Consider the following 21,518-nt stretch of genomic DNA (forward strand, 5'->3'; position numbering starts at 1 on the left):
ATGATCCATCCCTAGGGGCCTCCCCTTGTACAACCACATATACCCATCCCCATTAAGACAGAGGTTACTCCCCCAAACATGAAATGGTTCCAGCAATTCTGAAGTCAAAAACAAAAAGTTAGAGATGGAGCACGTGCATCACATTAGGAATGGGTCGCTCTGGGAAGGTGTGTGGATGAGCAAGGTTTGGAGAAGCCTCGGCAGGGCACACCCGCAGGATGGGATTGGCAGACCCTGGGCAGAGCCATGGGTCTAAGTGGATTTGTGATCCGATCAGCCTGAACACATGCTTCACAAACCAACCTGGACACGGCACAGAAGAGGCAAGACACCGGAGGGCAGCATAAATGATTTGTACCTTTCTCAAACGGCTCCCTGGGGCTTCTGGGCATTTCTGTATACCCGGGTGGGGCAGTAATCCAGTTCTCATTGGACCCACCCACAGCTGTAACGAGCAAATCACTGAGAAGACAGGAATGTCCAATGGCTTCAGCCAAACCTACTGACAGATTTGGGGCCGCCTTCTACATCCGTTTGAGAAAGGATGAATACTCTTTAGCACTCTAGGCAGAAAACTGGCTGATTTAGCTTAGAACAATAGCTACCAGTGTAGCTGATCTCAGAACATCATGGGGGAAGGGACGTGCCGGGGGAGGGCGTCACACAGGTTGCATCTGTCCAGGGCTGGGTCACTTACAGATTGGGATTTGGGGATAGAAATTTATTCTCACACACTTAGAGCACCACAAATCTAATTCACAGTGTGGGGAGTCTATTTTCATACTTCATTCACACACAACACCTCTCTTTCCATTTCTGGGGACTGGGGTTTTCGAGTTCTAAACTACAATCAGCCCTTCTTTTGAAATAGCAGTAGTAACTCATCTTATTCAGCCAGATGGTGGTGTTTGTTGCACTAGGCTGGGTTCATAGTACAACATCAATAAATGGCCACTTGTAGAGGGACAGACAGAATCCCATTTATTAAATGTATCTGCACCCCCCTCCTCCCATTGTGTGTTGTCAAAAAGCCCATGGGGGCTTCATCTCATTTGGGGGAAGAAAGGAAAAGTAGCAAAGGCAAAATAGTGAAACTAAGTAGAAAGTAACTTCCGGGGGTGGTGGGGAGAAAAGCATATTCAGTTTTGAGGGGAATGGTCACAGGTGGGCTTTCCAAGTGTTGTTTTGCCTCTAGGGATTATTTGAAAGGAGCTCTTAAAAGGATTCCCCACTCCCTGGAAAGGTGTCTTGTCAACCAAAGACATTATGGTTAGGGGATAGAGTTAAGATTTATCCTCATTGAATTGGCCAAGTCTCAAAAAACAAATATTTGTGCCAATTAGGTGTTCCAAAAGAATCGTGCTTGCCTGGGACAATACATTTTGAGAAGGAAAGGGTATTTGTTCAAAATCTGTCATGGAGAGAAAATGACTTCGTATGTTCTGTCGCCAGTGTACTCACTCTCTTCACCAGCCTGGGAGACAACCCTTTGGTGCTTTCACCCTTGTCCCCGATCTTAGTCCTACCTGGGATGGGCAGGGAAAAGGGGACGCTGACTTGTCTTTGCTTTTGCTCTTAAAAAGCTTTACTCCCGGTTATGTAACCCTAATCCATGCCCACAGTCCAGGGCTCAGATGGTTGGCCTGTCAGCAAAGTATGTCTAAAAAAAATGTTAATTCAACAGTGTTGAAGGGATGTTATTTCCAGAGCTAAAGTCCTCAGGGAAAATGGAAGATAGCTGCTTCTGGGATCTAACTCCTCTGCACTGAAAGATGTTTCTTTCCTGATGCTTGTTTCCCAAATAATTTCCCAATGCCTGGCATCCCCTGACATTTGGTCCCAATAAAATTCTGGAACAGATGCCAAGGCTACAACTATCTTCAAACTCTGTTCAAAAGGATTGTTTACTACAGAGAATCTGCATCTATTAGGGTTCAAAACACTGGGGGCCTGCTGGCTCTCCGTCTTCACACTGAATCACTTCATGTTATAGATACCATTTCTTTTTCCCCTGGCATTTACAGCAAGCAAGTCAGTCTATGACCTAAGGCATTTTCCATACTTCCAGGCAATGAATTCTAACTTCCTATGAGTTTCAATAGCACATAATTTAAGACAGTGGGAGAGGGAGTTGGAGAATATTTTCCAGTGCAAGGAAAATACCATACAGATGTTTGTCCTTGCCCTTGAATTCTGATGGTGAAATTGAGAATTGTTTATTTGCTCTGAAGTCAAACTCAAGGAATTTAGTTTTTAAAGGCTGGGGGCAAGGCTGGGGTAGGAATGGAGAGTTGTGGCATTATATATATATATATATATATATATATATATATATATATATATATATTCATGATATACCTGAAATATCTGACACATGGCCCTAGGATTTTGAATTACAAAAAATTAGATCTTTTAAAGTGGTACATTCTTGGATTAAATTTGGTATACCAGATATTAATTCATTTCACATACCTGAAAATATACCCAAAGACTACTTTGCTAAAATTGCATATTCACCTTCTGTAATTTTTGTTTTCCACCAAGATAGCAAGCTAGGAATCAGTCCTCTATCTTGTGCCATTTATTGAGAACAAACAAATGGACTTGGGAAAGATATGACCCAATTGAAGTTAAATACCTGACTTTGGTGTATGAGAATCATAAACTTGCTTACGGTCTATCTGGTCTGCAAACACTTCCCCATAAATCATCCAGTAGGGCATGTAGAAGATGTTCTTAGCCAGTTTCCATGATGGTTCCTCATTGGGAAAGAGGATGGCTTGCCTGGCGACCCCAAAGCTCATCAGCACCACCAGCATAATGATGACAAAGTACATCATGTCTATCATCTGGAAGGGTGGAGAAGCAGAGAGAGAAACAAAAGAAAACACATGTGACTGCATGTTCCTGTGATGCTGAGCTGGAAGGACACCTGTGCGGGAGGTTCACTTTCTAGACTGCTCTAAGAGAGGTTAAGATAGGGAGTTGTATCCAGAATACTTGGTCTATTGGTGCCAATGGCCACAGAATCTTATCAGTAATTAAAAAGCCACTTTTAAGAAAGTGTGCATATAACAGAGCCCCTGTGGTTTTTTTTTTTTTTATTGCTGCCTCTGGGACAGAGTCAAATCTAGGCGCATGTCACACAGAAGCCGGGGTCTCTGTATGGATCCAGTATGAACTCAGACAGAAAGAATAATGTCTCTTTCCTTAGAGGAGGCAAGCGTCCTCTTTGGATCTCTTCTCAGCATAATTGGAACTGAGATAGTTGAATTATTTCAAGAACTAGGGCAATGTAGTAAATTCCCCTTCTCGGTTCTCAAAGGCCAACAAGGAGTTGGAAACCTCAAGAAGATAATTTATTGTAAATAAAGCCGGGGGAAACTAAATATCTATCATATTCTTGCGAACGCCTCTTCTTGCATGATATTCTACCATAGATCAGTCTCTCAGAGAACCACTCTTCCCTTCCTCTCCCGCAGGGTATCCTAGTAGTTATGGGAGGTGTTTTCTTAGGCATTAGAACCATATGGCTTAGACTGTACCTGTAGCTACTGTTGACATGATGGATTTGCTCCTTGACACGTTTATAAAATTCTCTTAATACATTCTAGTACAGTGTCATGTCTCTTTCCTCTCCTTCCTTTCCTGCTTATTCCAAAACATAATATACGTTACCCTAGACCTGTTTCTCATACGCCAAATTGCTTTCCTTTTATCACCCCAAATAGATGAGGCTGCAGTAACTATTGATTTTGCCTGGCCAGAACCCATTACTTCAGTGTTTTAGAAACAATTTCCACCCATTTGTTTTCCAGGCTGGGTTAATCCTGGTTCCTCACCCCCTGGCAACAGTGATGGGAGCTAGGCATGTGATACAATTTAGGCCAACTTCTTTTTTTTTTTTTTTTAACTAAAGCTGAGAGAGAAGAGTTCCCATTCCTTTTTTATAAAGCTGTGAAGCCAGTTTGTCTGAGGCTGAGTCCCCCACCAGTGAAACTGAGTGATGTAGCAGACATGCAAGAGAAAGACAGCACAATGGGTGCTGATCGTGGTTGGGTTCCTGCTGGCAGTAGCCCATGAGGCCAGTTCCATTCTGCTCTTCTCTAAGCAAGAACATCTCTTCTGTGCTTAAGCTAGTTGGAGACTATTTTTACCTCTTGCATCAAACTATCAGAAACAAAAGATTGCCTTCTCTTGGGTATTGTGCTTTCAGAAGGGAAGTTCACCCGCCAAAAATGATGAATGCTAGTTTGGAGCTAATGAAGGCTCCAAATTATTTGTTTGTTTTGGTGTTGATGATGAAGCCCAGGGCTTATTGCATGCTAAGCATGTGTTCTATCACTGAGCTATACCACAACCCTCTGAATTTATTTAATATTTTTATTTTAAAAGAGCATATTCCATGGTATGTACTACTAGAATTCGAACATTGCAGCCTTTCTTTTTTGCCTTAGGATACTGGGGCCTCAATATAGTCTAGGTCAATTAATTAATTTTCAAGGCAACTTCAAAATCTATGTTTCACTTTGAAACTAAATAGGAATTTCTCCAAACTTGACACTTATTTCTATTTTCATTGTCCTTATAGATATGCTAGTTGGTTATTTCTTCCACAGTTTTATAGGCTCAGAACTCTCTCAAGTGACAACGTTGGCTGTGTTGAAACACTTTTGGTAGGAATCATGGGTCTGTTTTTTATCCACTTTTCTCTCTCTTTTGTAAGACTCTTTCATCACTTATTTACAAGTTCTATCATTGAAAAAGCACAATGGGTCCTTAATGTGTTTATTTACCTAAATGAAAAGATGTGTGGGAAAGGAAGATTGTGCACTCATGAGATTTAGGACCTAGTTTGACCCAAGAAAACAGTAAATACAGAAACTGTGCTAATTTCTCACTATTGTCTTCATTTGGATTGAATTCAATATCTATCTAGAGCATCAAAAAATCCAAGAGAAAAAACATCCTTCCCAAATGCTTAGCTTGTGATATCTCAGAGTCTTCACTTTCATACAAATACCAAAAATCTGAGCATTATTAGTGAGAACAGAGGATGGCTTCTATTGTTTGTAAGACTAACTTATGTAGTTGGCTCAGTATTAAGATTTTGTCCTATTCTTGTTAAATATCTTTCAGTGTGCTCAACAAATGAGAGTATAGACTGCAGTGATTCAACACATGTTCTCAGGAGTCAGGCGACCTGCGTTTTCCCTTGGCTTTGCTGGAAAAAAAAAGCTACATGGGGGGAAAATCCACCAAATAAAATTTAAGATGACTTAAAAAAAAAAAAGAGAAAACAAAGCTTTCTCTGATCATTATAAAAGAAGCTGGGCATGGTGGCATACACCCTTGGGCACTAGTCCTTGGGAGGCTGAGACAGGAGGATCACACAGATTCAAAGCCAGCCTCAGCGCTATGCTACTGAGTGCAGCTCTCAGCAACTTAGTGAGACTGTTTCCAAATAAAATATAAAATAGGTCTGGGAGTATAGCCCGAAGGTAGAAAGCCTCTGGGTTCCATCTTCAGTACCAGAAAAAAAAAAAAAAAAGAAGAAGAAGACAAAAACAGACAGTGCTCTGGGGTGAGTTGCTTAATCTTGTTTTTAAAATGGAGGTAATAATAACAATAATGCATATTAATTTTTACAAGGATTAAATATGACAACATGATAACATGTGAACACTTAATGTGGTAAGGCCTCAGTCAGTATTAAAGTTATTATTATTGGACCTAGAAGGAAGTCAGGCTGTAGAGTCAGGAGTTTGAATCCTGTCTCTGTCCCTTGATGAGTCTTGGTTTACTCAACTGTTAAACACAGACATTAAAACCTATTTCGTAAGCCAGGTGTGGTGGTGTACACTTACAATCCCAGCATTAGGGAGGCTGAGACAGGAGGATCGTGGTTCATAGACAGCCTCAGCTACTACTTAGGGAGGCCTTTTGCAACTCAGTGAGACCCTACTTAGTGACCCTGTTTCAAAATAAAATAATATAAAATAGGGCTGGGGTGTAGGTCAGAGGTAGAATGCCCTGGGTTTCATCCCCAGTACTGCAAAACAGAAAAACAAACACCCAAAAACTATTTAATGGGTGTAATGATGAAGACATGTCTCATCTGATACTAAATGATACTACTATTGCTGTTTTAATTCAGCATTACCTAAATGAGCTTAGTACTAGGCTCAGAGAATTTCCTTGAGAAGTGGAATCTGAAGCAAAGGAGACAGGATTTCAAGTGATCCTGGATCTGCAGATCAACTGAAATCTCACTGGAGATGTGGGTTTCCCATGTTCTTAGGCATTTGGGTGCACTAGTTCTTAAACAATGCAGAGACATGTTAGATCCCATTTCAAAATGGACGCATGGTTATCCTGTGTCCAGGAATCTCATCATCTGTGAGACTTCAGGCACTGTGAGCGCCTGGCTGTTTAGTTCTGACAAAGGACTCTAAAGCTGAGGGTCTTTTTGTATAAACACATCTGGGAATATTCTGTTACGCTTCCAGTTTGGCAGTCCATCTGGCTCACGGATAAATTCTACAGGCACTTTTTATCTACCTTCTGGATCAATGACTCAGTTATTGAAGTAATTATCTGAAAAGCCCCATGAAAGAGAAGAAAAGTCCCCAAATATCCTCATTTTATACTTATTCTGGACTGGTAAACGAGTCATTGATAAGTTAGGGGGCAGAGAAAATATCCTCCATTCTTCTTGCTCACTCCTTAGGAAGATTTCATGCCGGTCAAAACTGGGGACGGTCATGTCATTATTAAATAATAGATGTGGATTTTAAAGGATCTTGCTGCAATGGTAAACGTTTAGTTATTTCAAGCATTCAAGTGCCACCTAGACTTTTAGAAGCAATATATTTGCTATGTTTGCAGATGTTAAAATGAAATAAATAGCCAATCAAATTAAATAATTCCTAATGGAGCGGTTCTCAACAGAGGGAAATTTCTGTCCCTCTGGGACCATTGGGCAATGTTTGGAGATACTCTGATTGTTCTAACTCTGTGAGTGTGTGTGTGTGAGTGTGTGTGTGTGTGTGTGTGTGTGTGTGTGTGTGTGTATGCGTGTGCACTCACACATGTAATGCTGTTGTCTAGCAAGCAGAAACCAGGGATATTGTTGAACATTCTGAGCCCAGGATACCGAGTATTGAGGCAGAGAACACTTGGCCTGATTTTATAGCTACTACAGTTCTCCATTATCAATAGCCTCACTAGACAATACACTGGAGAATTTCATAAAAGCTCGTCATGTCTGTCAAAAATATTCTCACACACGTACATATTTATATATAAACTGGGAGAAGGATTCACAGATCCCCTCTCCTAATCTCCATCCAGAGATTCTGCCTATAGATATAGAGATTTTCATCACAATCTCAAATTCCTTGTTTAAATACAAAGAAGCAACACATCAAGTTAATAACATACCCAAATCTTTCCTAGTTAAGAAATAATTGGATTGGTTTCAGTTTTGGGTTAGTGACTGAAGCTTGAGGATTCAAATTTTTCCTCTGTAGGATGCTTTGGTGACATTTAGTCTAAATAATACTGGTATTATAAATACCCAGCTGTGTACAAAAGGGCTAGATGTGTATCAGAATAATGAAGCTCACCATTTTCCTCTTTTTTCATTGTCCATTAAAAACATAATATAAATATAATGAGAGCAGATGCAATCTATCAACTACCACACTATAAGCCAGACACTGATTGCCATTTAGCATGTATTTCTAACCAGCACAACGGTCTTACAAGATACGCATTCACAATTCATTACCACTTTAGAAACAAGTAAACTGAATCTCATAGAGGTTAAGAAAATTGCTTGAGGTCTCCTCAATTCATTTTGGATTCAAACTCGTCTTGCATCAGTTTGTCAGTGATTTTGTAGGAAGAATTTTGGTTATGTATATTTCATTTTAATAGAGTCACACAGATGTTTAGTAAATGTTGAGTCAGCTATGATGTATATAATAAATCTTGAGTGGTAATATTGACCACTCATTGATTTCAACAGTTTATGCAGTGGACGTGGAGATTATTAGCAATAGGCTTTTCCATGAAGAGGTTTCTGTAATCCCAGTACGTGGGAGACTGAGACAGGAGAATCACAGGTTTGTAGCCAGCCTCAGAACTTAGCAAGGCCCTGTTTCAAAATGCAAAATAAAAAATAGGACTGGGGTATAACTTGAGGTAGAATCCTCCTGGGTTCAATCCTTAGTACCCACCCCCCCCCCAAAAAAAAAGGAGGTGTTTGCCCACACAGGTTGGAAGAATTTGTTTTTCCACATGTCCTCTAAAGGTGAGGTAGAAAATACACTTATAGAAGTAGGGGAACTGATAAAAATGTCTGGTTTGGGGGCTTCAGGTTCCAGGCTGCCTATAGTGAGTCTGGGGAAGGTGGTGGCCTTCTCATGCGCTCCCAGGTCACACTGACGCTGTCTTCCTGGGGCTCAGTCTTTATGGAACCATCTGGAGGAATGTGTGGATAAGAAGGACTGGAGCAAGACTGAGGCCATTTGTGTAGGAGCATACTTACTTGATACTTGGGATTCTTTTCTTTCTAAAATAGCTAAGTAGGTACATCATTATGGCACCTAGTTTTTACCAGACATAATTTTCTAGCAGTGTAACAAAATACATGATATGTTCAGTTCAAACAGAACCTAACTCAAAGCAAATAAACGATGTGTTTCTTCCCTTTGTGTAGGGAAAGGCATCTTTCTAGAACTTCATTTTTTAAAAGCAATTTTAAAAAATCTTGAAAACCTGTTAAAATTTTAGTGGAGACCTATTTCTTCTCTAAGATTCAGCTACAATGTCTCAAATTAATTCTTTCCTGACCTATGGTGCTTTTGTACTTTATACATATCTATTACCACATCTTCATGCTGTAGCCTTCTCCTTCTCTTCCTTCCTTCCCTCCCTCCTTCCATCCATCCATCATCTTTCCCTCTTTCATTCCCTTCCTCCCTTTTTTGTAGTACCGAGGATTGAGCTCAAGGGTGCTCTACCACTGAGCTACCTCTCCAGCCCTTTTTAAAATTTTTAGTTTTCATCCATTTGTCCTTGAACTTATGATCCTCCTATCTTGACCTCCAAAGTACTGGAATTACAGGCCTGAGTTACTATGCCTGGCTCTCTTTCTCTCAGTCTCTTCTTCTTTCTCTTCCTTCCTTTCTTTCTCTTTCTTTTTGAGGCACTAGAGATGGAACCCAGGGGCATTCTACCTCTGAGCTACATCCCCAGCCCTATTTTTTATTCTTTATTTTGAAACAAAGTCTCACTAAATTGCAGAGGGCCTCACTAAGTAGCTGAGCCTATTGCAAATGGCAATCCTCCTGTCTCAGCCTCCCAAACACTGGGATTACTAGAGTGTGCCGCTATCAATTTCAATCTTGTAAAGAGAGCATCTTTGTATACTTAACTCTTAGGCCTGTACCTGGCACAAAACAGATGATCTTCTTATACTTTTCAGTTTGCAAATGGGTGGCTGAAAATTCAAGTTTTTGTCTATAGATATAGTCAAACCCCCAAACACTTGAAAGAGATTTAAAAATAAAACATCCCTGGGACTATTTCCTGTAGGCTTTGATAACAGGTCCAAGTGAATTATATCCCTCCTCCTATTATTACAATTCCCTAACTTAGAATATGGAATCAGAGGACCCTGCTTACCATTTTTCCAATCATCATTACATATGGGCCCAGATACTTGTTCACGCCGAAGATGTCTAGCAAGCGGATGTACCAATAGATGATGTTCACACAGTAGATGACCCTCCCATCGCTCCTGAAGGGCTGGTCTTGAAGACGGAGGATCATTCCAACGGAGAACAGCAGGATGGCTATGAGGTCAGTGACGTTCCAGTACTCCTGCAGCCACACCTTCACTTTCTGCAGCAACTTGCCTGGCTCTGACATCAGAATCTGCAGGGCAGCAGAGAGAGTGGGGGTGAGGTCTGCTTTCTGTCTGTATTTTCAGCCCAGTTGGAAAGTGCTTTGCCTGTGAGCTGACATCAGTAGCTTGTTTTGTCTACCTGTGTCTACTTGAGTGCTTGACTGCCAGGAATGAACGACTGACTGATGCCCAGAAGCAGACATAAGCAATAAGACTGATCCTGTGGGTAGCCTTAGAATTCCAAGATGCGCACAGGGGTATTGCTCTAACATTATTTGTTCCAAATATACTGCAAATCTTCTCCCAAATCTTCCTCCATCTCAGCAAACAGCTCCACCATACTGAGTTACACAGACTATTTCCTTAGGGAGATTCCTCCATGCCTCTCTTACATCAACAGGTGCTGTGGCTTCTACTTCTAAATACGACCCGATGAGCCACTTCTCACCACCTCTGCTGTTGCCGCCCAATCCCGAGTTCCATTGCATCCCAGGTGCGACTGCGGCAGTCTCCTGACTGGCATCCCTGCTGTCATGATCGCCTACCAGCCCGAAATCTATTCTCTGAGCAACACACAGAATGATCTTTAAAAACCAGAGCCATGATCTGGAAGGTGATTGCACAGTTGTACGTGTAGGTAACAACTCATCAGGCGGCACCTTTACGAGTCGTTACAGGTAAATTATAGCTCATTTTTTAAAAAAGGGACACTTAAGAGATCAATCAACATCAGCAAAAGAAACCGAAGCAAATTATGGTAGCTGCGTACTTAAAATTTCCCATGGCTTCTGCTATAATAGGGAAAACCGCCAGACCCTCTTCGTACCTCAGTTCACGCCCCAACATCTTCTCCGTTATTCTGCATCCTGCAGCCACCTTGGTCTGCTCTGGAGCCTAACTCCAATCCTATGCTCGGGGCGTTAATGCTCCTTCCTTGAAAGTGTTGAGCACTTTCTTCTCCCTGAGTTTTACATGTTCGGCTCCTCTCCACCCTCAAGGTCTCTGCTCAAACGTCCCCCTTTTAAGAAGGCCTTTCCCGATCATCCTAGCTGCAGTAATCTCCATGCCTCCAAGCCATTTCTAATCTATCATCCTATTTAATTTTTTTGAACTCTTTATCACCATATTAAATTGTCTTCTCTGGGCATGAATGTGTGTGTTTATATAAACGTGCATCTTGACTATCGATCCAATCCTTTCTCTTCATTACGCTGTGAACTCTGAGGGCACAGCCCTTGAATCTGAGGCAGGCCACATCATGTATACGCAATAAACATTTGTCTGCTGACTATTACATAGGCACCTGATAGCAACTCCCTAGTCCCTTATGTACCTAACGGCTGGGTGAACTCTTGACTTACCTTAGGCCTAGAGAAGCTACAGCACATGGGCTCTAGGGAATGCACACTGGACAGCAGGAGCGGCCCCCACCCTGCACCGCAGTCAGCCCCGAGATGGGAGGAGCCAGCAAGTCCAGCTTACTGAAGCTGTGCACCAGGACCATCTTCAAGATTCTTTTATGTTTAATTCTGAGGTTCCCTTCTCTGAACCATGACCTGCCCTTTTCCCACTCAGGACCCTCCTGGGAGAAAATGGAAAAGACTGGGAACAAGTTTATCTGCAGTGGTTTGTTGGAACCCTCCTGCCCACTGTAATGGCTTTCTCTGCTCAGAAAAACTAATGAAGGGAGGTTTTTGCAAGTTAGGACATGTTTGGAAGATTGAACACCATACAAAGAGTCTCCTGGTAGCCCCATTCTACATCCTGTGTGGTGTCCCCTCTCTAACCCTAGCCCAGGCTCAACTCACCTGCAAGGCTGGTTAAACCACAGATGGCGGACCCTGCCACCAAGTTCCTGCTTCAGTGGCCTGAGGTGGGCCCGAGGATTTGGCTTTCCTTTCACCACCACTACCACCACCATCACCATCATCATCATCATCATCATCATCATCATCAATGCTGGAGATTGAATCTAGGGGCATTCTATCACTGAGCCTCACTCCAGCCCTATTTTTTTTTTTTTTAATAGTTTTGAAACAGGTTTTCACTGAGTTGTAGAGGACCTCACTAAGTTGCTAAGTCTGGCTATGGAACCTGGGGTCCTCCTATCTCAGCCTCCCAAGTACTGGGATTTCAGGTATGCACCACCATGCCTGGCTGAGGATTTGCCTTTCTAACAAGCCATGCGGTGACCACAGTCTGAGAACCACTGTCCTCCCCATCCACAGAGCTGGTGTCCGGCGGGCTTCTCACCTCTGGCTCTGTCTTAGCTAGGCAACAATCTGTGTGGATCTATGTGGGTCTGTAGGGGAGGAGGAAAAGCATCCGTAGAGGTATCCTCACATTCTGCTACAACTGTGCTAAACCCAGATTTTTAGAGCATAATTTTTAAGTAGTGAAAAGTTTTCTTTGTAGAGTCTCAATATTAAAACAGTAATGAAAGTAGAGCAGCCTGGGATGAAGCAGGACAAGGTCCAGAGTCCTTGTCTGTCCCCTTCACCTTGCAAGCCTGGCAGCATCTCTCTTAGCATCCTGGGACCCTGCAGAGCATCCTGGAGGAGCGAGGAGAGCCTGAGTCACACCTGGTCTTCAGACTCACAAGTGTCAAGCTCAGCCCTCTCTCCTAGCTGTGGGATACAAAAAATTTTGCTTCATCCCAAGTCTTGGTTTCCAGACCAGTAGAGTGGGGATGTCATCACAGCCACGCCATTGATCTCACAGTTTTGGGGAGGAGGACCTGGATGAGATAATGTCTACCAAGGAACAGGGCCACACTATTAAGGGATTACCGTGGCTTGCTGGGGTGACTACAGACAGAAGTATGTGCTGATGGGAAGAGGAGGGCAGCCTGGGAAACCACAAAGCCTCCCTTGTTTATCCCTGGGAAGGCACGGAAGTGTGCAGACTTTTCCACGCTTCCAGGATCTTGCGTCTGAACGCCTGAGGCTGGTGCCCGTGAGCTCCTGGCCCCTGGCTCTGAGCCTCCCTTTAATGAGTTCAAGGCAGCCACCACGAGGGGGTGATGAGCAACCTTACCAGGCTGCAGACACAAAGGTCATTCTGGTCTTCCCTGGAAGTGAGGCTCACCCCTTCCTGACCCCGTGCCTCGGAAGCCCTGCCCTCACTACCATAACATGTTGCCTCAGGAGAAATGGATAGCTGGGCCTGGAGGTTTCTGGCGGCACACCCACCTGGCAGCCTCTCCCAGAACAGTCTGTGGAGTACAGGCTGCTCCCTGTCTTCTTCCAGCCTAGTCCCTGGAGACACTCCAGTCTCCCTGCCTGAGTCTTTCCTCTTCTGCTTGTCATGGGGAAGGGCTATGTGTCCATGTGACACACCGCCATGGTGCCCACTGGCCCCGCGCAGCAGCAGGGCTCCCTCGGTTCTCAGCCACGAAGACCTGAGCAAGTTTAAGACTGCTTTTCAGTTTACAAATGGGGAATCACCGCATTGCTCAAGAAGCAGAAGGCCTGCTGAATGGGAAGAATTCAGAGTAGACAATGGTTTGGAACCAGGCAAGGGTTTCTATTGCTTTAGTTTGTTTAACATTTAATCCAGTCCCTTGTAAAATGGCACTAGTGTACCCACCCCCAAATTCTTAATGGGAAAATGCTAGTTAGAATTCAAATAGCTCCCAAACAATTTAGAAACCCCAAGAGAAGGGCTCTGAATAAAAGAAGACTTTTTTTTTTTTTTTTTTTTTTCGGGACTAGGGATGGAACCCAGGGTCATTCTACCTCCGAGCCACACCCCCAGCCCTATTTTTTGTTCTTTATTTTGAAACAGGGTCTCACTGAGTTGCAAAGGGCCTCACTAAGTAGCTGAAGCTGTCCGCAAACCGTGATCCTCCTGTTTCAGCCTCCCAAATGCTGGCATTACAAGCGTGCACCACCATGCCCAGCTCAAAGAAGACATTTTTAAGGATCCCAGTGTGACTACATCTAATAGACACTGCTTCCTGTTCTCTGGAAAAAAACACTCTACAGCTGAAATTCAAGAAGGCAAGGACCTCTGAACCTGTCCTAGTGATAAGGGTCAGGATGGGTTGGTGTGTTGTAGGAATCATTGTATCCATTGTGCCTACCCACTGTGGTACCAGGTTGTCCCTGAGCAGTGGAGGTAGAGGTGCAGTGGGTGTCGAAAAACCCCCGTCCTTCCTTTAGAGAGGGCCCCTCCAGCTCACTGTGCTGCAAGGAGCACACACCAGAGCCACACTCCCTGAGATTGGAGAGTGATTTCTCTGTGAAATTATGGGGAGTGCTGAGCAGGCTTACAGAGCCCTCTTGTGGAATTTTGCTGGATCACACTCTGTTTTAGAAACTTGGAATCTAAAGGGCCCCTAGGGGGTTAGCTTTTTTTGCACCTTCTAATTAAATGCTTTATTTTTCAGAGACGTTTCAGGTTCCCAGCAAGACTGAGAGTAAGACACAGAGATTCCCCACGCACACTCAGCCTCCTCCATTATCAACACCCCCACTGCAGTGCGGCTTTGGTGCAACTAATGAACCTGTAGTGACAAATCACACCACCCGGGGTCCGGAGTTCACGTTGGGGCTCACTCTTGCTGTACATTCAATGGGTCTGGGCCAATGTACGCTGGCATGTATCCACCATTAGAGCATCACATTTTCACTCTCCTAAACAGTCTCTGTGCTTCACGGAATCATGTCTCGCTCCCAAGGCTTGGCGACCACTGGTCTTGTTATCGTCCCATAGTTTTACCTTTTCCAGAATGTCCTATAGTTGGGACCACATAGTACATATCCCCTTCAGACTGCCTTTTTCACTTAGTACTACACATACAAGATTCCTCCCTGTTTTCTTGTGGCTTTATAGCTCACGTCTTTTTAGCACAGAATAATATGCCATTGTCTGAGAGGTTGGCTTAGAATTCAAACAAATCATATAAGGGTGATGTTTCAATAGCTCCTTTTACGCTAAGGATGAGGGGATAAAAACAAAAGACCTCATTTCCCTGGACCTGAAGGACCAGAACTATGTTCAGTCCACCTTGGTGATCCCTAGGGCTGGTGCCCAGCAGGTGCATAATAAATGTAGAGGAGTCAGGTAGAGAATACATTAATAAATGAATCTCCCAGGAAAGCTGACTCCTTCCCAGGGCTGCTGAGATGATATTGGTTTTGGTGGGCTGTATCCAAAGAGACCCAGACTATGAGATTGAAATGGGAATTAAAAACAGACAAATTTAAAAAGTTGTGTTTATAGGGACAGGCAAAGAGAGGTGTAAATGATGTGGAAGACAGCTGGAGGATTTCCTGGGGGCAAAGGCCGTGTGAAGAGGAGATAGACTAAATCTGAAACGCGCATGGAGCAACGGCTCTGTCGGCATCCCTGTGAAGAGCCCCAGCTTTGTCAAAGAAAAAGACAGCTCTGAGTGCATAAGCAAAGATAGTTTCTGCCTTAATTTGAACCCCCCTTCTCTCCAACACCCACAAACATAACCAACCACCATCTTTCTTCTACCTTTTCTTTTACTGCAAGCAATTACCTCTCTCATTTTTTCTATTCCCAAGGTGAAAATGTAGGAGATGACGATCCATTCCTGCGTGGAAGGCCAGCGCTCCATCTTTACTAACACGATATAGTTGAAGAGCATCAGGTATCCAATATATGCCAGCTGTAAGGAAATACAATCCAGTTGTCAGGCTGCGGAGGCCCCAGAGCTCTGGACCCGGGCAAGGCCACCCCCGGCAGGACAGGACAAGGTCAGAAATTCATGATAGAATGAACTTTAAAGCTTTGCGCTATCAAAAGAACTTTTTAAGAAGACTGTAGCATTTGAAATGATGAGTACGCAGTCTTCCTTTTGACCCTTACTGGGCCTCTGGGATCCCGGCCCTTTGTATGCGTGATCATCATGCATCGTTTTGTTTTGGAATTACCTGGTTTCCTAAGTCTACTTAGCTAGAAAGGGAACTCATTTGCCAGGGTTGCTCTTGCTTGGACGAGAACTTTAGGTTCCTGAACGAGGGCTGCAGGGTGGAGATTTGCCTCATGTATGCGAGGCAGATTAAATGTCCATGAGAAGCAAAGAAAGATCCTATGAATTGGTGAAGCCTGCAGGGAAATAGCCCAGATTTAATCTCAAGACCCCACTCCAATTCTCTTCTGAGTTAATGCCTTGCTTTTTTTCTCCTACTCTAACATGCTTGGCTTGACAGTGCCCCAAAAGAGTTTTTCTTGTTTTCCATTGAACTATTCCAATGGAACAGATATTCCACTGGAATATATGATTGTTTTTTGAGATGGGCTCTCTCCACATTGCCCAGGCTATCTTGAACTCTTGAACTAAAGCCATCCTTCTGCCTCAGCCTCCCAGCACTGGGACTATGAAGAGATGACATCATGTCCAGCTGGAATTATTTTTTTTTTGCTTCTACTTCTTTTTGGGGGGGGGGATGGAACCCAGGGGCATTCAACCTCTGAGCTACACCCCTGCCCTATTTTTTATTATTTATTTATTTATTTATTTTGGTGGTACTGGGGTTCCTGGAAACCCTTCTACCTCCGGGCTACACTCACAGACCTATTTTATATTTTTATTTGGAAACAGGGTCTCTTAAGACAGCGAGGCTGGCTTTGAACCTGCATGATCCTCCTGTCTCCGCCTCCCAAGCGCAGGGATTACACGCGTGCACCACCATGCCCAGCTTTATTCTTTATTCTGAAACCGGGTCTCACTGAGTTGCAGAGGGCCTCACTAAGTAGCTGAGGCTGTCTGAGAACCACAATCCTCCAGTCTCAGCCTCTCGAATGCTGGGATTTACAAGCGTGCGCCACCACGCCCGGCTGGCTTCTACTTCTTTGAAACAAAAGAGGGCAAAGCAAGGTATAGAATGGTGTAGGAACATTAACTGGGTGAAATAGATGCATGCCTGTAATGCCAGTACTTGGGAGGCTCAGACAAGATCACAGGTTCAAGATCAGCCTCAGCAACTTAGTGAGACCCTGTTTCAAAATAAAAACATAAAAAGGGATGGAGGGGTGTAGTTCAGAGGTAGAATGCCTCTGGGTTCAATCCCTAGCACACACACAAAAAAAGAAAAAAAAAGAGAAAGAGGAAAGAAAGGAAGAAAGAAAGAAAGAAAGAGAAAGATGTAGGGACTAGAGTGGGATTTCATTCTCACGAGACTCTCGCACCTTGAGGGTGAATTCTGATGTGACTGGCTGAATTGCTGGATGTTGGGGAAAACTCCTCAGGGTCCAGGCTGGTGCCTGTCATTAGAGGACTCAGCGCTGTCAAGGTGAGTGGGGTGGAGGACAATTTCCTGGCTCTTGCATAAGAAAACTCCCCCTATGGGAAATGACAGAAGCCGAAGGGCTCTAGGCAAGGCCTGAGGTTGGGCCAGGCGCTTACTGGCCTCCGGCGCTGTGAGTAGGAATGCAGCCAGTCAAGTCACAAGTCCCGGTCTCTTCCAGGCAGCACAGCACACGTTTGACATAGTGTGGGCACAAGGCCTCTGGGGCTCTGAAGATCGTGTGTGGCTTTGGGACTGTGGAGGCTGCTTAGGAAGCTGTAGTCTGGTGGGGAGATACAGGCAGGGGAGCTGGAGAGAGGCTGCCTTTCCTACTGAAGGGGTTCTTCCTTCTTTTTCTTTTATTTTGTAAGTGGATGAATAGATAATGTGAATTGAAGGCATTTTGGATGCCCTATTAGATTGTTGATACACTAGGTGCCACGGTGGCATATTATTCAGTTACCTCTTTTTTTTTTCTTGTGTATGGTGCTGGAGATTGAACCCAGGGCCTTGTGCATGCTGGGCAAGCACTCTACCACTGAGCTACGCGCCCAGCCCAGCCTCCATATCTATCTATCTCTCTCTCTCTCTCCCTCTCCCTCTCTCTCTCTCTCTCTCTCTCTCTCTCTCTCTCTCTCTCTCTCTTCTTTTTCTTTTTTTTTTTTTTTGCGGTACTGGGGATGGAACCCAGGGGACTTCTACCACCAGATGACATTCCTAGCCCTATTTGTTTATTATATATTTTGAAACAGTGTTGGCAGAGGGTCTCACTAAATAGCTGAGGCTGTCTGTGAACCCGCTCATCCTGTCTCAGCTTCCTGATGCTGGGTTTACAAGCGTGGCCACCACGCCTGGCCAGCCTTCATCTCTTAAAGGGTGAAAATATGTCAGAATTAAACAGTATCATGAATGGAAGCAATGAGATCAGGATAGAGAGTCAGTTATGGAGGTGCTGAGCGTCAGCCTGACTCACCTTCCACTGGAGCAATCCCCTCTTGCACCCCTCACCCTGGGACTGTCATGATGGTCCACCCCTTTCTACCTGCAGGATGCTTAGCAAACCAAGATGATCTCTCATGAAAGAGTTTTCTTAAAATCATATAAGACACTGAGCTGGGCATGGTAGCACACGCTTGTAATCTCAGCATTTGGGAGGCTGAGACAGGATGATTGTGGTTCACGGCCAGCCTCAGCTACTTAGTGAAGCTGTTTGCAACTCAGTGAGACCCTGCTTCAAAATAAAGAATAAAAAGTAGGGCTGGGGGTATAGCTCGGAGGTAGAATGCCCCTGGGTTCAATCCTCAGTACTGATATATATATTACACACACACACACACATATACATACATATATGTAATTTACATATATATATGACACTGTATAAAAATTAGTTCAAAGACATTGAGTTACAACTTGGTGATAGGATGCTTGTCTAGTATGTGTGAGGGCCTAGGTTCAATACTCTGCACTGAAAAAAAAAAGAGTTCAAAATAAAATTTGGTTCACATGGTTTGGGTTTGCCATCGCACTACACTGGCATGTATTATAAAGTGCTGTGAATGCTTTATTTTACGAAATGAAAAGAAAGGAATTCAGTGGTCAGGACCCTACAGTACAGTCTCGGCCACCTCTGATTTGTAATCCTTCTCTCTTCCTGGGTGCTTCCTTCTCTGTGGGACCCAATGCTGTTGCTTTAAAGTAAAATGACTCTTGTTAACTGCCCTGTATTTAACATTTGGGGTGATACCGGTGACGGAACCCAGGGGCATGTACCTCTGAGCCCTATTTTTTAGTCTTTTTATTTTTGAAACAGTGTCTGAGTTGTGAAGGGCCTCGCTATGTAGCTGAAGCTGTCCATGAACAGCCATCCTTCAGTCTCTGCCTCCTGAATGCTGGGATTACAGGTGTGCGCCACCACACCCAGTTTATGTATTTAACATTTTATTCCATTCGCTGCAAAACTTTTCAAGGGATTATCTTCTCTTGTCACATAGGAGCCCAGTGACACAGCATACCCAATTCTCCCAGAACTTCTGTGTCTTAGAACTTAAGTGACACTAGCCTGGCCTGTCCTCTGGATACAGGGTTATGGCGTATAATGGAAGGGAGGTGGGAAGAGAAGTCAGGGAGACTTGGGTTTAAATCCCAGCTCATGCACTTCCTCTTGTGTGCCTCTTTACCTGCATGAGGAGCAGCGTGGCACAGCTGGAGATGCTCAGAGTGCCCCGTGGCCACTCAGCACCTTGAATTCTAACCATCTCCATCTAGACCCTTGAAACGGCCTCTCAACACACAGTGTGGGACAGTTGGGTCCCTGTGCCCCTTGTCTTAGAGAAGACATGACCTGCTCTTCCAGACCCCTGCTCTAATGGGGAAACTGAGTCATGGGGTAGTAGAAGATGCCTTCCTTTTGACAATCATGTGAGGATCAGAGCGAGAAACAGGCTTATTGGGAACCCAACCAAAAGCAAATGGGACTTTTAATCTAAAGCTGAATTTTATCATTAAGCCTCTCTGGGGACTTAACCAGGGGCACCTCATCTCCATTCACCTCCTTGAGGCCTGGGCTGGCTGTCCAACACGTGAACACAGATTTCTGAGAATTGTATAAACATGATTGAACACAGCTGGCGGATTCAGTGTGATGATTTCGTGGCCTAACCCAGCCAGCCATGCAAGAGGGAGCTGGATAGCAGGCCTCGCCCCTCAGACAGGCAGCTTCCTCAGTGCTGCAAATGAGCTGGGCAACAGGGAGTGGCCCAGCCTTCCCTCATCACGAATGGACCCGGGAGTCTCTTCACATGTGGCCTCTCGGACTCCTTCCAGGAGACGTGATTTTATGGGTCTGTTACTGGACCAGCGTGACTAACAAAATCCCATCTCAGCACGGCTGTTTTAGAAATATCAGGCTAAAAACATTCTATCTTGGGGCCGGTGATTCTCAGCCCTGGCTGCTCTGACAATCACCTACGGAGCTGCTCTGAAATATCCCAGCACTCAGGCCGAACCCCAGCATCCCAGGCTGTACCCCACCAATAGCATCCAAGCCTTGGGAGTGGAGTCCAGGAGTGACGTTGTAAAAGCTCTCCAGGTGGTCCCAGTGGATAACCAGGGCTGAGAGCCAGTCCCCAGTAATGGAGACTAAGGAAATAGAGAACTAGAGTTACTGTAATACCAAATGCAGATTTAAAAAGTAAACCAGATGCCCGGAAGGATGGAAGAGGAGAGTACAAGTAATAGAAAAGTAGAAAAGTCCTTTTTTTTTTTTTAAGTAGTGAGGATTGAACTCGGGGCATTTTATCTCTTCACTACATCCCCAGCCTTACTTTATTTTTATTTTGAAACAGGGTCTCACTAGGTTGATGAGAGTCTCTCTAGATCAGGAGTCTTGTGTGCCAAACTTATTCTGCCAAAGGTGAGACAGTTAATTTTTTAAGGCTCTGCAGACCAAGAGCGCTCTATCACCAGTCATCAACTTTGCTGTTATAATAGTGGCCGTGTTCTAGGTACACCGTGAGTTTGTCTGTGTTCCAATAAATATTTGCAGACACTGAAATTGGTTTTCATATAAATGTCATGTGTCACAAAGCCTATTTATTTATTTATTTATTTATTTATTTATTTTTGCAGTACTGGGGATGGAACTCGGGGGCATTCTACCCTGAGCTACACCCCCAGCCCTAGTTTTTGGTTCTTTATTTTGAAGCATGGTCTCACTGAGTTGCAAAGGGCCTCACTAAGTAGCTGAGGCTGGCTGCAAACCATGATCCTCCTGTCTCAGCCTCCCACATGCTGTGATTACAACTGTGTGCCACCACCCTGGCTCAAAGCCTCCTTTTTTTTAAATATATATATTTCAATCCTTTAAACAATGTGAAAAACAAAGACTCAGCAGTAGAGCACTTACTCAACATGCACTAGGCCCTAGGTTCCATACCCAGCAGGATAAAATAAATAAAATTTAAAAATGCAGCTGAAGCCGGTGTGGTGGCTCACACTTGTAATCCCAGCATTCAGGAGGCTGAGACCAGAGGATCGCGGTTAGCACACAGCCTCAGCTACTTAGTGAGTCCCTCTGCAACTCAGTGAGACCCTGTTTCAAAATAAAGAATAAAAAAAAGATGTGTAGCTCAGAGGTTGAATGCCTCTGGGTTTCTATCCCCAGACCTGCACCCCCCCCAAAAAAAAAATGCAGCTGAGGGTGGTGGTGCAGGGTTGTAATCCTAGTACTTGGCAGGCTGAGACAGGAGGATCACAAGTTTGAGGCCAGCCTACTTCGTGAGGTCCTCTGCAACTTAGTGAGACCCTGTTTCCAAATAAAAAATAAAAACAATAGGGCTGGG

At 44.1% G+C, this 21,518-nt stretch overlaps 1 protein-coding gene across 22 annotated transcripts in view; it reads right to left on the reverse strand.

Moving 5' to 3' along the window:
- Positions 1-21,518, reverse strand: part of TRPM3 (transient receptor potential cation channel subfamily M member 3) — a gene marked incomplete at both ends in the record, with an annotated part of 906,375 nt that overhangs the window by 57,727 nt on the left and 827,130 nt on the right. For 18 of the 22 annotated variants that reach the window (XM_080708373.1, XM_080708370.1, XM_080708368.1 and 15 more), the window contains 3 exons: positions 2,675-2,849; positions 9,694-9,945; positions 15,426-15,554. In XM_080708373.1, the coding sequence (XP_080564499.1) occupies positions 2,675-2,849; positions 9,694-9,945; positions 15,426-15,554 (556 nt within the window). Of the gene's footprint in view, positions 1-2,630; positions 2,850-9,693; positions 9,946-15,425; positions 15,555-21,518 lie in introns of those variants that run through there. The other 4 variants (XM_080708385.1, XM_080708386.1, XM_080708383.1 and 1 more) reach the window with 2 other exon arrangements.

The sequence above is a fragment of the Muscardinus avellanarius genome (genome assembly GCF_963383645.1).
Source record: "Muscardinus avellanarius genome assembly, chromosome: 13".
Taxonomy (NCBI): Eukaryota; Metazoa; Chordata; class Mammalia; order Rodentia; family Gliridae; genus Muscardinus; species Muscardinus avellanarius.